Raw genomic sequence first — 13,586 nt, forward strand, 5'->3', positions numbered from 1 at the left:
GACGTGGCTTTGGCCTCTGCACTAGCTCCCGAGGGCCAGTAACGGAATTAGTGCGCCAATCACAGCGATAAGCTATACTTCGGACGTTATACAGGGGTAGCAAAAGCACCTAAGGCAGCTTACGATCCTATATCAGATTCAGGCAAGTCAAGAAATAGAAAATATGAATGAACTCGTGGCTGCATTAAAGTATTTCACACTTCAGGTGATAGGACAAGCAACAGGGCGATCTAAGAAAAAGAATTCTAAAACTGCAAAGCAGCGAAAGCACCGCTCAAAAGCGGGGGCAAATCACCCTTACCCATAAACAGAGCGCCAGCCCATCTATCCAGATTTATTCAGGCATTTAAAGCTGCTTGTAGACAGCGTCGGCGCTGGAGAGCTCAAGGGTGTTCTTGGCGGACTCCTTGGCGGCGTAGGTGACCTTACCGTGGTCAATGATGATGACGTAGCGGTAGGTGCGGCCCTCCTCATCAGCCCAGCCGATGGACTTGGAGAACTTAGCCTCGGGGTCGGAGAGGAACAGCTGGAGGAGAGAGGTTAGTCGTTGATCAATTTGTGGACTTGAGAGAATGAGAGGTGGGGAATAATTCGTACAATGTCATCACCGGTAACACCGTTGGCCTTGCCCCAGGCGCTCATGACGTAGGCATCGTTGTAGGCGAGGACGGCGACCTGGTCGACACCCTTCTCGCGGAGCTGGGGAAGCTTCTGGATGTACTCGGGAACGTGGTTGGCGGAGCAGACGGGAGTGAAAGCACCTGTGGCGGTCAGCGGTGAGAACCTTGCAGGCTGCAGGCTGCGGGGGGAGCGAGCAGAAATTCTCGAAAAGAGCGGTCACGTACCGGGCAGAGCGAAGAGGATGACCTTCTTGTTGGCGAACTCCTTGGAGGCGTTGTAGTTGATGGGGATACCGCAAGAGGTGATCTCGGGGGAGTCCTCGGACCAAGGAATGTAACTGGGATTTGACGGTTAGTGGCCAATTGGGTGATTGGACGAATATTTTCTAGGCTACTCACGAGAAGACGACGTCCGAGGGGAAAGCGTCACCGGCGTTGAAACCCTTAGTCATTTTGAAGGTTGTGTAGTAGAGAGAGAGAAAAGATAAGAGAGATGTGTAGAGAGATCTGAATATGGAAAACGAGAGAGAGAGGAGAGATTGGGTATTTAAGATTACGGCTTACACATATCGGCCCATCGGGATTTCCAAAAGGCTAAGAGTGGGACAGGTACAGACCCATGAGGTGACTTGGTGCAGAAAGATACCGAACCGCATGGATTATCAAGAAAGACCGCCGAGAACCGCTGATAAACCTTGTTATCTAGACCGTTAATTCTTAGTTAAGGCGGAAGATTACACATGGTTGGAATGAGTCAGCTCGGATGAGACGGTAATTGGTGAGAAGATGGATCAAGGCCCTCGGATTTGATATTCCATTCTTTTCAATTGCCCGCAATTATTGGGCGACGATGGCTGAGAGGGGCCGAGGGATGATGTTATGTCGTCGCCTGAGATTCAAGGCAGAAGGTGGGATGTGAAGGCGGTGGCAACTCGGATAGCCCTAGCGGTATTTGCTCCGGGCTCTGCTTCACTGCTTCACTGCTTCACTGCTTCTCTGCTTCACCTGCGCATAAAATCTGGTGACCCGTGATGTCACTCAGATGCTCTCTGCTTTTTCTACGAGTTTTGGGCTCTTGGGAAGCAAATCCCCTCAAAAGAAATGCCCTTACGGAGTAATCATGCCTGAATAAGGACATTTGCTTCCCAGGAGCCCGAGGCTCGTCACTTATGGTAGTCTCTATCAATCCTAGACATATTATGCAAGTGGTAGGGACTTAGACATAAGATCAATTGAGTGGCTGGACGGGATGAATAATAATGTGGTTTTTGGCGTATAGTTAATCTCCCCTTGATGCTTCGTCAGTACGGAGTACGGAGTAAAGAGTCGACTAGTCGACCTACGACTAGCCCATATCTAGACTAGCCCAGTCTCGGGTACGAGCCGAGAGCATGCGATAACAAGTGACGAGCCAGTTGACTGTCTTTGTGCCTTTTCTTGACCCTCACGGGTGACACTTGTCTTGCAAAGAAACACCGAGCTTGACAATTCTGGATACCTGAAGTGTTGAGAGGTTCAATTAAAGCTCGTTCTAGTACGATTAGATGACAGCCAGCAAATATGCAGTGACTTCTTGCTCTCCTCGGGGCCCCACCCGATGCCAAATCAGGAAGGAAAGACCAGCCCTAGAGCTGTTCCTTCCAAACTCGATATCAAAGCTGGCCCCCAAACCCTCCTGCCCAGGTGCCCGGGGGATGTCTTTGGATTATCAAAGTGCATCGCTTCCCTTATCCTCCTCACCTGCGGGCGCCAAAGTCGGAAGTAAACTCTTTCTCACGTAAATCTCCTTCAGCGGGTCTCCTTCATGTTTGAACAGCTGCCATTCGCCCATTCCATATTCCATCGGAGCTGTTTTGATACCTCTACCGCCACCACCGACAATGATATTGCCCGGGCGATATGTGTCGTCCGACTGCATACGTTTGATGACAGAGCCATGGACTGTTGCATCATGGGGTATGTCACGCGGCTCACTGCGGTGGACTGGCCAAAGAGCCATCCGACAGCTACCATCGGGCATGATCTTTGGTCGACTGATGGGAAAGTACTCCATGAGCTTCCATCCCAGAACGGTAAGTGCTGGGACGCCAGAATTGAAATCGAGACAGGAATGCAACAGTCCCGTGGTGGCCGATTCAAGTAACGCTTTCTGGTAGGGCGAGTCGGCCGATTGCTCATTTCCTGCTTCGTCTTTGCATCCGAGTTCGCACATCTCTTCGTGGTTCACGTGCAGGCCTGCCTGCTCAGCGCAATTGATCATCCAAACGAGTGGAGTATGGCTGAGTTGCTTGCCCTCGTTCGTTCCGCGTTGGAACCCGCCTCCGATGTCTGCGTGGTTGCCTGGGAACCATAGTTCTTCGATGTCTGTCTCATCATCCTCACTTGGAGTTTCCTCAGAAGCCTTGGGGGAACCACCAACATGCTCATTGCTACCGTCTTCTGCTTCATTGACAGACTCCGATGGTACCGCGGCGGGTTGATTTATATGTGCATGTCTTTTTTTAATGTTCTTACGGGCAGATGATCGGTGCAGCACCGGCTGGAATTTGACGCGGCGTTCGTCAGTGCTGACCGCGTGTCGAATGGTCTGCGCGGTCGATCTGCCCTTGGTGAGAAGCTCGAGACCCGACACGCTGTTGACGGCATCGAACAGGCCTAAGAACTTGATTCGGGCTATTGGACGACAAAGTGTCCTTCGACAATGTTTCATGTAGGAGAAAGCAGCAGACCCTCTGCCTTCCTTGAATCCGGCCATTTTGAAATCTGAAAACGCGTTCCAAATCAAGGGAACCATCTCTTCGTTATCTGGACCAAGTAGTCCCACATAGTCGAGCATGTCGGCTAGATAAGAAGCGGTATAAGCCCCACGGGAGAAGCCGAAGATGAAAATCTCGCTGCTCTCCCGGTAGTGTCGCATGAGGAAGCGGTAGCCACCCAAGACATGTTGGTCGAACGTTTGGCCTAGAGCTTGACTGAGAGTCTTGCTTCTGCCCGAGAAAGTATTTCTCTTGAGCTTTGTGGCGGCTAGGGAGCCAGGGGTGATCTCGGTGCCAATACCCGCTACTCAGGTTAGATATTTGATCAGGAAGATAAGAATGATTGATATCATACGTTGGTAGTAAACATCTATTCAGAATCAGCAAGGATTAAACACAGGGAATTGATGCATAATGAACTCACGTTGCTCGTCGCCTCGCTTGAGCATTCGGCAAATCTTTAGAATATTGGTTTCTGTCCCATCGGCACGAAATGTGTTCCCTGTTCCGTCAAAACAGAGAACAATTTGAGGGCGAGACATAGTGTGGGAAACTGCTATTTAGTCGGAAAAGCTGAGCGTCGTCTCATTCTTAAGAAAGAAAATAAGTCTGGGGGTTTATTATGATCGTTCGCGCGTGTCGACAATCACTGCAGATTCAGGTTAGGTCCATCTGCGCTTCGGCTGAACTCATTGGCCATCAGGTGGGGATCGAGCCCGATTTTCGTCATGTCGGCACCACAGGCTTTCCTCCATTGGGGGAGGACATGCATTAAATGCTAATGTGTGGGGCAGCTGAACTCGCTCTCAGCTACTCCGTAGCACGTCCCCTGATGAAAAGATGCTGATTTCGTCACAACGCAAGACTCCATTCGTGAGGTGCGAGCACTCTCTTCTAATTTTGATCCAGGATAAATTGAGCACATCTCTCTGCGATCATGTAAACCGATGCCGAGATAGATGCGCCTCCAGGTCGAGGGAACACGCTTGCATCTGCAATCCGCAAATTGCATATCCCGTGAACCTTGAGATGCTGATCTACTACGCCGTCATCTCTTGTAAGGCTCATTCGACATGTGCCCATGGGATCGTAGCTCCCTGTGACCACTCTCTTTATGTACTCATCAACTTCCTCGTCCGTTACAGCCTTCCATGCATCCATCGGAGGTGGAATTGCTTTTGAGAGCTTCTTCTTGTCACTCTTGCTTTTGGTCTTATCAAGCATGGAGTCGAGATACTCCAGATCCATCCCAGGGGCCAAGGTAAACGGCGCCGGATGTGGATACCCATTTTCTGGGCTTGCAAACTCGGAGGCTAGCCGCATGGCAAATCGCACAATCTTGCGCAACCGTGGACTATCACGAGGATCAACCAAGAGGGGAAGTTTGATCTTGAGAGGCTTCTTTGGATCAAGTCCAGATGTGAGTTCGATGCTGCCGGTTGTGCAAGGTTGCACAAGAGCCGCATACCATGTCATGCATGGAACGCCGGGGACGCCATGCTCAATCAGCGTGCTGAGGGGGCATATCAAGACCTCCAAATCAGGAGCGTCTTCGATTTTGGCATCGTGCAGTGCCATAGTCTCGTCGTCGATCGAGGTGGAGTGCAAGAACGCGGCGCCGAATTGTCCATTAGAAGAGAGAACACCGGTCCCAGAAAAGAGCCATAGCAGGAAGTGCCACAAAATGGCCACTGTCTGAATAATGTGCAGGGTGTATTTGCGTGGGAGCTGTGTCATGACTGGCACGAGTACATGGGTGATTAGATGGGAGCCGACAGCGGGGTGTTCTTGCACTATAGGAATGTTCTGAGCCGAAAGATGGTCCTTGGGTCCGATACCACTGTCCAATGTCAATAAGTATAAACTAGCCCGTATGAGACAAACCCACCTAAGCATGAGTAATTGCGGTGTGCCGAAAACACCACTGCAGATAATCACCTCTCGTTGAGCCTTGACTAGAACGTCCTCGCCTCCTCCTGCTGGTCTGATCCAAACTCCTGTGACGCTCGTTCCATCATCGCCAAACTCAAGCTTGCTTGCCAAGACCCCCGTGCAAACTGTCAGTCGTCCCTCCCTCTCTTTGACAACCGAGGCATCCAACCACGATGTCAAAGCGGAGCTACGCTCTCCTTGCCCATCGATTGAAAGCTCACTGCGAGCATACCGCTGCGTGCCTCTGCCGCCCCCAGGACCCAGCCCGACTCTTTCCATCACTGAGTCCACATACGGCATCAATCCCGTATCTCCCGCTTGTCTTCGTTGAACGCCCTGTTCAACTCGGGCGAGAGCCGGCTCCACCTTCTCCCAACTCCATTCATCGAGTCCCAGATCTCGCGCCCAGCCGTCAAACTCGGGCCGTCCACCAGGGCTCCACACCATGGAGTGGATGCGGCTTGTCCCACCAAGCATTTCACCAGCAAGGAGTTGAACATGGCGTCCACGCAAATTTGCGTTGGGCTCAGCGTGGTGGCGGTTGATGCCTCGCTGCAGGGGGCCAAGTAGCGGGATCCTAGACAGCAGACCCGCATTGACTCGACCTTTGTCTAGAACAAGTACTGAAGCATTCGAGGCAGAGAGTCGATTCGCAATCAGACATCCTGCCGTGCCACCTGTATGAAATCTGTCAGTGACCGGGTCTATTGTTTGGGAGTAGCACATACCGCCTACAACAATGTAGTCGAATGCTTGTCCCGATACATCACTTGCTGTGCTCTCGGGATATGATGAAAATGGCCACATTCTATAAGCCAAGGTACAAGGACGCAAAAGAGAAATTGAAATTGAAGATCGTGTTATTACTCCGTAGGGCGATCAAAGACGGTCAGCTCCCCGCAAAGATGACAACGGCGCGCCTAACGTCAAAAATGACCTTGCCAAGGCTCGTATTTGCTAACGAAAAACGGCCGAAGATCATTACAGTAAATCAAATATGATCCGCTATCACATCGGCATGGAGTATGGGCTCCAGGGACTTCGACGTGGAAGTTCCAAGAGCTTAGTTCTGTTGATGTCGGGGCCCCGGGCCCGCGGCCTGGCAAGATACTTGCTGACTAATAATTTCACAAATGTCTGGCTACGTCATAAGGCATCCAGACGTCTTGAGCAGCATTTTAGATACTCTATTGAGAGAGAAGCCAACCAGCTGCAAATTGTAACGTGTGGCATCTCCTGCTCCGGGAATAACGGCGTTAAGAAATCGGCGTCGGGTGAATTCGTCCGCCGAGGCTCACAAAACCAAAGCTCCTTGCCAAGTGAGACAGCAAACAGCAAACGCAATCATGGTGTCCTTTGAAACCGTACAGTCCAGCAACGCAGCCCTCAAGAACTATGGTCCCAACCTGGTGGGGGTCTTCGGTAGGACTTGAGCTCATGAACGCGGAACTTTCTTATTAACGTCTCTCTCAGTTGGTGGCACCAGTGGCATTGGCGAAAGTACCGCCCGGGCTTTTGTGAAACATGCGTCTTCTCCACGAGTGTATCTCGTTGGACGGAGCGAAACTCGAGCATCTCAGATCATTGAGGAACTCCGTGCCTTGAACCCTGATGGACAAATCAGTTTCATTAAAAGCGATGTCTCGCGTTTGCAGGACGTTGACCAGGCGTGCAAGGAGATCCAATCAAAGGAGGACAAGATCAACCTTTTGGTTTTGAGTGCTGGCATTTTGACCATGAAGGGAAGAGATGGTGATTCTCCCCATTCGCGCTCCACGTCATCCCGCTAACAAGAAAGCAGAGACTGACGAAGGGCTGGACAAGAAACTCAGTCTCCACTACTACTCGCGCATGCGTTTCTTATACAACCTTCTTCCACAGTTGACAAATGCCGCCAATGCCGCGGCCCCAACGCCTGGCCAGCACAGTCTGTCAAGTGTACTGTCTGTTCTCGACGCTCGCGGAAACGCGTCACTGATCTTGAATGACTTGTCGCTGAAGGAGAATTACTCCCTGCGTAACTGCGCTAACCATGCAATTACCATGACATCGCTTTCGATGGAAGAGCTTGCTGTTTCAAATCCGTCAACTTCCTTTATCCACGCGTACCCTGGAATTGTGAGAACAAGCTTGACGCGTGACAACGGAATGTTCATGAAGGCGGCTCTGAATGCGCTGTTCCTCTTGCTTACTCCGATGCAAGTCGGTTTGGAAGAGAGTGGCGAGAGACATCTGTATGCCAGCACCAACCCTATTTTCTCCCCGCGGGGATCAAAGAGTGGTGACGTCGCGATTGGCTCTGATGGTGTCCAGGGCTCCGGCTCCTACCTTGTTGGCGCGGACTCGGCTACTGTCAGTAACCAAAAGGTTTTGGAAGGCTATCGTGCGGATGGAACGAGAGCTTCTGTCTGGAAGCATACACTTGATATCTTCAAAGGAATTTGTGGGGAATAAAAAGCTAACCATGGCTTTAATAATGTCCGTTGTGAGGACAGCGGCGTTTACGGATGGGATATCAATATTTAATGCGCGTGAACTATTGCATTCGATCATTGTCCTTGGACTCAAGTAAAATCTTAACAACAGGAGGCCAAGAACTTTCGTGAATTAGTGTCTTGTATCGTTAACGTGATCCGTTGTTTCCATCAAACGAGCCAGAGTAACAGCCTCCCGAAGCGCCCGTCCAATATGACCCCGTACACCAGCCTCCTCCATCACCATCAAACCACCAATCGTGCATCCCTCAGGTGATGTGCCCTGATCCCTCAGCACAGCAGGATGCATCCCACCCTGAAGCATGGTCGCAGTACCCTGCATTGACTGGAAGATCATAGTATGCGCCAGATTCCTCGGCACCCCAACCGCCACAGCAGCATCAATAAGCGCATCACAAATAACAGCGAAGAAAGCAGGCGTCGAGCCCCCAACTGCCGTAGTAGCATTCATCAATTTCGGATCAATGTGCACTGCCTTGCCAATCTGCTCAAAAATCGACGTCGTGATCTGAAGGTATCGCTCCGGCAACGCCGGCTCCGAGACTTCAATTGCCGTCAGCGATTGAGAGACCTGAGCCGCAATATTCGGCAGCGTGCGCACTACCCAGGCCCTGCCAGCGGTGTTCTCGGTAGTTGTTTCACTTCCGTAAATTGTAGTTTCGAGCTTTTGTCTCGTCCAACCTGCCGCAATACTGATGATCAATTTGTCGGATAGTGCCTCACGGAGACCAGGCTGCGTCAAGACTTTTTCGATATCTGCCGGGTCGGCGCCAAGAATAATCGCATCGGCACTCTGAACGGCTTGGACGTTGTCGCCGCGACGGATGCTGATCTTATCCAGTGAAGCGGAGAATCTGTCGGATAACCGCTTTTCGGAATTTTCACTGCGCACGCATGCTATGTATTTTGTGAATGGTAGATCGCTGGCTTTCTCGGATGGCGCATTGATGAGTCCATTGAGAATGGCAATTCCCAGGTTTCCTGCGGGGGATTAGTTGATATCTCTGCTGGGGACTTGTAGAGTTTCACTCACCACACCCGAGAATGCAAAGGGTTCCGTTTTGAATGTCAGTCATTTTGAAATTGGTTATAATATGAAAGGGAGATTTTCTAACGGGGAGAAAGGTCGAGTTCATATGGAATTAGGATATCGGGAGGGCTCCCGACTGTGGAGAATTGCCCCGCCCGCATCGCTGGGAGAAGTTGCAGGCTGTGGGCAGCTAAATGATCAATTTTCAGAGGGCGCAGAATGTTTTCAGTTAGATCACAGTTCGATTGGAAAGGTGTCTTTTTTTTGAAGCTGGGTAGAGCGCTGGATAGATGTAATTCGAGGGGTGAATTCCCCAATCTGCTCGAATTGACGTCTGGACAGTATATAGAACGGTTCTTATCGTGAGATCTGCAGCCCATGTTTATTCCGGTCATATGACATGCCCTGTACGGACTATATCATGATTTTGTTAGCCAATTCCGACTATCCGGTGGTTTTGTAATCCAACAAAGATCAGAGATCATGAATTTCAAGACTAGGACATGATCTGGCAAGTATGGCATAACCCCAGAGGCTATAAAGAGGTGATATACTTCAAGGCACATGATCGGAAGGTGTACCGATGGGGCTAGCAAACACTTCCCCTCACGGTCTCCGCACGGAGCTGACCGTTTAGGCAAGTTCAAGATAACCAGTGCCTGATTTAGCTCTAAATTGACTTGTACCTCTCGACCTTCTCCAATTCCGCAATTAATGACGGCTTTCGGAAAGCGGACGCATAAATGCGGGGAGATGACTATATCAGCTTAACATCCCACAAATAAGCACCTTCATTTTATTTCACCTCGTGATGGCCGTGTGTACATCTGACCCGATCATTATCGTTGGCGCAGGTGCGCTGGGCCTGTCAGCAGCACTTCATCTATCGCAACAAGGCTACACCAATATTTCGGTGTTTGAAAAAGATAACGTCCCCTCCGGAGATTCAAATGTAGTCTACCCTTAGAGCCCAGTTTGGTGACCTTGCCTTGTTACTAGCCTAGATCAAATTGCTGATGCGTGGGAAATGAATATAGGTTCATCGCGCAGCACAAGACGCAGGCGTCCAATTCTTCTTCGGATCTCCCGTTGAGGAAATAGTCTACGTGAGCACACTGACCGGGCGGAAAAATGCCGGTGTTCGCACAAGGGATGCCCAATTCCACCCTTCCTCCCTGGTCATTATTGAAGCGGGTGCTGGCGTTGGGAGCGAGGCTGTAATTGGCCACTTCCGGGTCCATGACTCCTTGGCTACACCCCCTGTCTTGGTTTACCAACACCAAACACTCCAATTCTTTGGTCGATTATGTGCCACACGATTCTTCTTCTGTTATTCTTTTGTCGGCAGACCCGAGGCAAGGGTCGAAACTGTTTTCTTTGGTGGGATCGCTGGTGTTGGATCTCCTTGGTGCGACTAGTGATCAGCAAGCAGTCAACTCTCAAGATCTGTCGGAGTTTTTGAACCCAAAGCTTGCTAGGCTTTAAAGGGGGTTTGTTTTATTAGGAAAAGTCTTTTGCATTATCATTCAATTCGATACTCTCATAGGCACAAGGATAGACGAGTCATTCTAGGAGGATTTCAAAATTTGTAGGTCAAGAGGCTTAAAATGTGGAGAATTGTTTGCAAAAGTTAAAGTGCCAGATGTAATCAAAGGTCGTAAATTCGACTGTCGTAGGCCCATTTGACCAAGTGCGTTGTGGCGGTGCGTGTGAACTACGTCCACCCGTTATTCCGTCGACGAGGCCTGTCAACTCTCTCAGGATTGTTTAATTTTGGCGCACCCGGGACCAGCTCAGCCCATCCAAGACAGGGGCGACAACATCCCATTGCAAACGAATCAGTAAGACGAAGAACTGGGCGAGGAAGGTCGCAAGGCTCGCGCCTCTCGCGAGAATTGGCGATGTTGCAGCGTTCGACCCAAACAGCCTCAGTGTGCCCACAACCGCTGACACCGCAGTGACCTCGGTACCATTTATAACGAATTTTGCACATGATACCTAGGTATATTGATGGATCTTTTTCTTGGTCTCGGTTGAACCTGATTGTATTGGAATTGATAAGCGGTCCCCAGCAATGTCACAACTATATACTAAAAACATCTGGATATCTGTAGTCTTGGTTTTGGGCTCTTTGGATATATTGAAACACAATGAGACAACACATCAGCAAGGTCCTTTTAGCTAAGTGATTGTTTTGTCTTGTCTGGATCAAAAGGCACCATGTATAACTATTCTTTGAGGACAATAGAGCAATCTCCTGATGTCATCGTCAAGTTCGTTATAATCGTCGTAACCTTTCTTTTCTCATGACACATGTTTCTGACGTTTCTTTGGTGTTGGGCGTACTGTTGGACCTAGGTAAAGCAATCAATCTTGCCAGCTTGAAGTTTTTGGCACTCTCATGCCTATATTCCAGAAGCCAACCTTCTTCCAAGGTTCATACAGATATTATTTCCCAGGTGGACTGACTTATTAGGTTTCGATATGTGATGATTCGTTACCCGCGATCACCCTGTTAAGGTTGGGCAACCGTTTGGATCGTTTCCGTGGGTTTATAGTCCACGGCGTGTTAGGCATACTTCGATTCCGAAAAATTAGCTCGAAATGGGGTTACACTCATGATAAACTGGAAATTCAAGTATCGTGCTCAATTATTTTAGTGATTTGGTCACAACACCAGGAGTTGTATCCTGTCTTAATTGAATAGTATCGATACGGCCCTCAGGACCAAGGTGAATTTTAGGTTCCAAGTTGATAGGTACCTTGGTGGAATATATATGTGCACAGCGAAACCTTTGTTTTACAGGCATTTGGACATGGGGATTGATGTAAAGCGTAGAAAGCTATCGGTCTTCCAATATGTGAACTGGTTAAGGCAAGCAAATTGGTTCATCACAGCAGACTTCCAATGATTTATCACAATCTCAATCAATCCATTCGTCCCTACCTGTTCACCGAGCGTGGTGCAATGAGACCTCAACCTCGAACAACAAAATCTATTCCAAAGGTTTTATTGCAAAGGTGAGATCATTACAACTAAATGGTTATAGCATGGCGTGGTATATATAGCGTCCCTGGAATGATAGAGCAGTCTGCTCCATCATATTGTGCCGTTTTGCCTAGTGATGGGCAAGCCTGGGTGCTGAGCTCTTAACAGAGATCCACACACCTGGGCACCAAGTCCGTAATTTTCATAGCCACCCCAGTGATCTTTCATACAGAACATAATGGTAATCTATGGCCGAGAAAGGCTGTCAGAAAGACAGTACGTATCTACTCCTATTCGAGGTATGTAAACCATGTGGTTGAAAATAAAGGGAGCCGGGGCTCCATCCCTTGCATTCCTGGGATCCAATATTTGTCTGTGCGGTACCGTAGGCTCATGTGAGAATACGTACCTTGTGTTGGGTCTCTAATTTGAGAACATGTTTTGTTTTGGAACTGGCATTATAGGAAGATGAATTAGGGACGTCATAGTTGTTCATGCAATACATCCGTGTACAGATGCGCATATTCAAGTACATTGAAGGCACTCGGAGTTCCGAGGTCTACTTACCAAGACACAGTATTTTGCTGAATATTCTGGTCCCCTCGAGAAAATCACAGACTACACAATGTGCACAATTGAGTCTAAACTCTTTAAAAAAGATCACTCGTTGGTGCCGTGGGTGTGAGGTTCAGGGTTGAGCGGAGGGGGCCACCGGGGATGGAGCTGTAACTAGTCTGCGAGGGCTTTGGTATGAAAGCAATACAACCATCAAAATCAGATCAGATCAAATCTTATTGCAACCCAATGTGATCAGCCACGTCAATTGTGGCATGGGGAGGTGGTTGTGAATTAGGGCTTAATTGACGAGCAGATGGGTTGATGCCCGGGAGGGGGATTTTTTCTAGTCCGACGTGAGACCCGGGTGAAGCTGTACTTTGCGCTTGGAACTAAGAGACTGGTATAGCAATGATCGTCAATATTATCCCGATTAACTCCAGGTGCGCAAGAGGTCATGAAACGTAGCATATGCGGGATGTGGGATGAAGTATCCTGACCCCAATTAGACGGGATCCTTAATTTAATATAAGATACTTGGGAATCTAAAAGGCCAAGGAATGGAATGCTTGACAGGTACAGAAAGACTGTTCCGCCGCTGTTAAGGTTGCCCTCAAGGTTGTTGTTTCAACCCCCTGTCCTCTGGGGAATACCTCCTCCTTCCAACGTCGATCCCGATTGCCGATAACCTGACATCCCCACGACATTTGCATTCAAAAACATGAATTAATTTGAGCCGGGAATAGCAGAGTATGTACAGGAAGAATAATCTAAGTATGTCAGATAAGACTGGAAGTAATTTCCAACGAGCGGCTAGAATTGCGGGTATAGAGCTGAACAGGGGAAAGACAGTTTAGCGAAGCCGTAATGGTTGGTAAATCAACATGATAGATAAAGAAGCAGAGGAGTATACAAGTAGTAGCACACTGGAGATCAAACAAACCAAAAATAATAAACGAGCGAAGGCGAGAGAGAAAGTGGCCGCATTCCTGGGAAGGAAGGAAGTATCATTCCAGTCCGAAGCATGTGAGCCAACCTCGCTTCCTCACACTCTTCTTTTCTTTGCACCTCCAGCTCTTGGACCAAGCCTCTTTCGTTCCCGGTTCTCCGTATCTTGTCGACGATGTGTTGATCCGCCATTGTCACTCGTTATCCTTCCCAGAGTTGTCTGGAGCCGATCTTTACACTTCATTTCGTGGACACAAAGTG

At 49.2% G+C, this 13,586-nt stretch overlaps 6 protein-coding genes across 6 annotated transcripts; 2 read left to right on the forward strand and 4 right to left on the reverse strand.

Moving 5' to 3' along the window:
• Positions 1-346: 346 nt before the first annotated feature.
• On the reverse strand, positions 347-1,072 carry N7506_008967 (peroxiredoxin family protein; the record flags this gene model as incomplete). Its single annotated transcript, XM_056958260.1, has 4 exons — positions 347-526; positions 598-761; positions 846-958; positions 1,020-1,072. The coding sequence occupies 4 exons, from the start codon at positions 1,070-1,072 to the stop codon at positions 347-349; spliced, it is 510 nt and encodes a 169-aa protein (XP_056807650.1).
• A 1,256-nt stretch (positions 1,073-2,328) lies between these two features.
• On the reverse strand, positions 2,329-3,918 carry N7506_008968 (T6SS phospholipase effector Tle1-like catalytic domain-containing protein; the record flags this gene model as incomplete). The annotated part of the gene is made up of 3 exons (XM_056958261.1): positions 2,329-3,680; positions 3,732-3,746; positions 3,801-3,918. The coding sequence occupies 3 exons, from the start codon at positions 3,916-3,918 to the stop codon at positions 2,329-2,331; spliced, it is 1,485 nt and encodes a 494-aa protein (XP_056807651.1).
• A 352-nt stretch (positions 3,919-4,270) lies between these two features.
• Positions 4,271-6,115, reverse strand: N7506_008969 (GMC family oxidoreductase; the record flags this gene model as incomplete). Its single annotated transcript, XM_056958262.1, has 3 exons — positions 4,271-5,216; positions 5,265-5,985; positions 6,037-6,115. 3 exons carry the CDS (start codon positions 6,113-6,115, stop codon positions 4,271-4,273), a joined length of 1,746 nt encoding a protein of 581 aa, XP_056807652.1.
• A 539-nt stretch (positions 6,116-6,654) lies between these two features.
• On the forward strand, positions 6,655-7,762 carry N7506_008970 (uncharacterized protein; the record flags this gene model as incomplete). Its single annotated transcript, XM_056958263.1, has 3 exons — positions 6,655-6,730; positions 6,782-7,060; positions 7,110-7,762. 3 exons carry the CDS (start codon positions 6,655-6,657, stop codon positions 7,760-7,762), a joined length of 1,008 nt encoding a protein of 335 aa, XP_056807653.1.
• Positions 7,763-7,915: 153 nt separating this feature from the next.
• Positions 7,916-8,879, reverse strand: N7506_008971 (pyrroline-5-carboxylate reductase family protein; the record flags this gene model as incomplete). The annotated part of the gene is made up of 2 exons (XM_056958264.1): positions 7,916-8,784; positions 8,837-8,879. 2 exons carry the CDS (start codon positions 8,877-8,879, stop codon positions 7,916-7,918), a joined length of 912 nt encoding a protein of 303 aa, XP_056807654.1.
• Positions 8,880-9,644: 765 nt separating this feature from the next.
• On the forward strand, positions 9,645-10,251 carry N7506_008972 (uncharacterized protein; the record flags this gene model as incomplete). Its single annotated transcript, XM_056958265.1, has 2 exons — positions 9,645-9,785; positions 9,871-10,251. 2 exons carry the CDS (start codon positions 9,645-9,647, stop codon positions 10,249-10,251), a joined length of 522 nt encoding a protein of 173 aa, XP_056807655.1.
• Positions 10,252-13,586: the final 3,335 nt, after the last annotated feature.

Source organism: Penicillium brevicompactum, assembly GCF_028827555.1.
Source record: "Penicillium brevicompactum strain IBT 35665 chromosome Unknown utg000006l_segment0_segment0, whole genome shotgun sequence".
NCBI lineage: Eukaryota > Fungi > Ascomycota > Eurotiomycetes > Eurotiales > Aspergillaceae > Penicillium > Penicillium brevicompactum.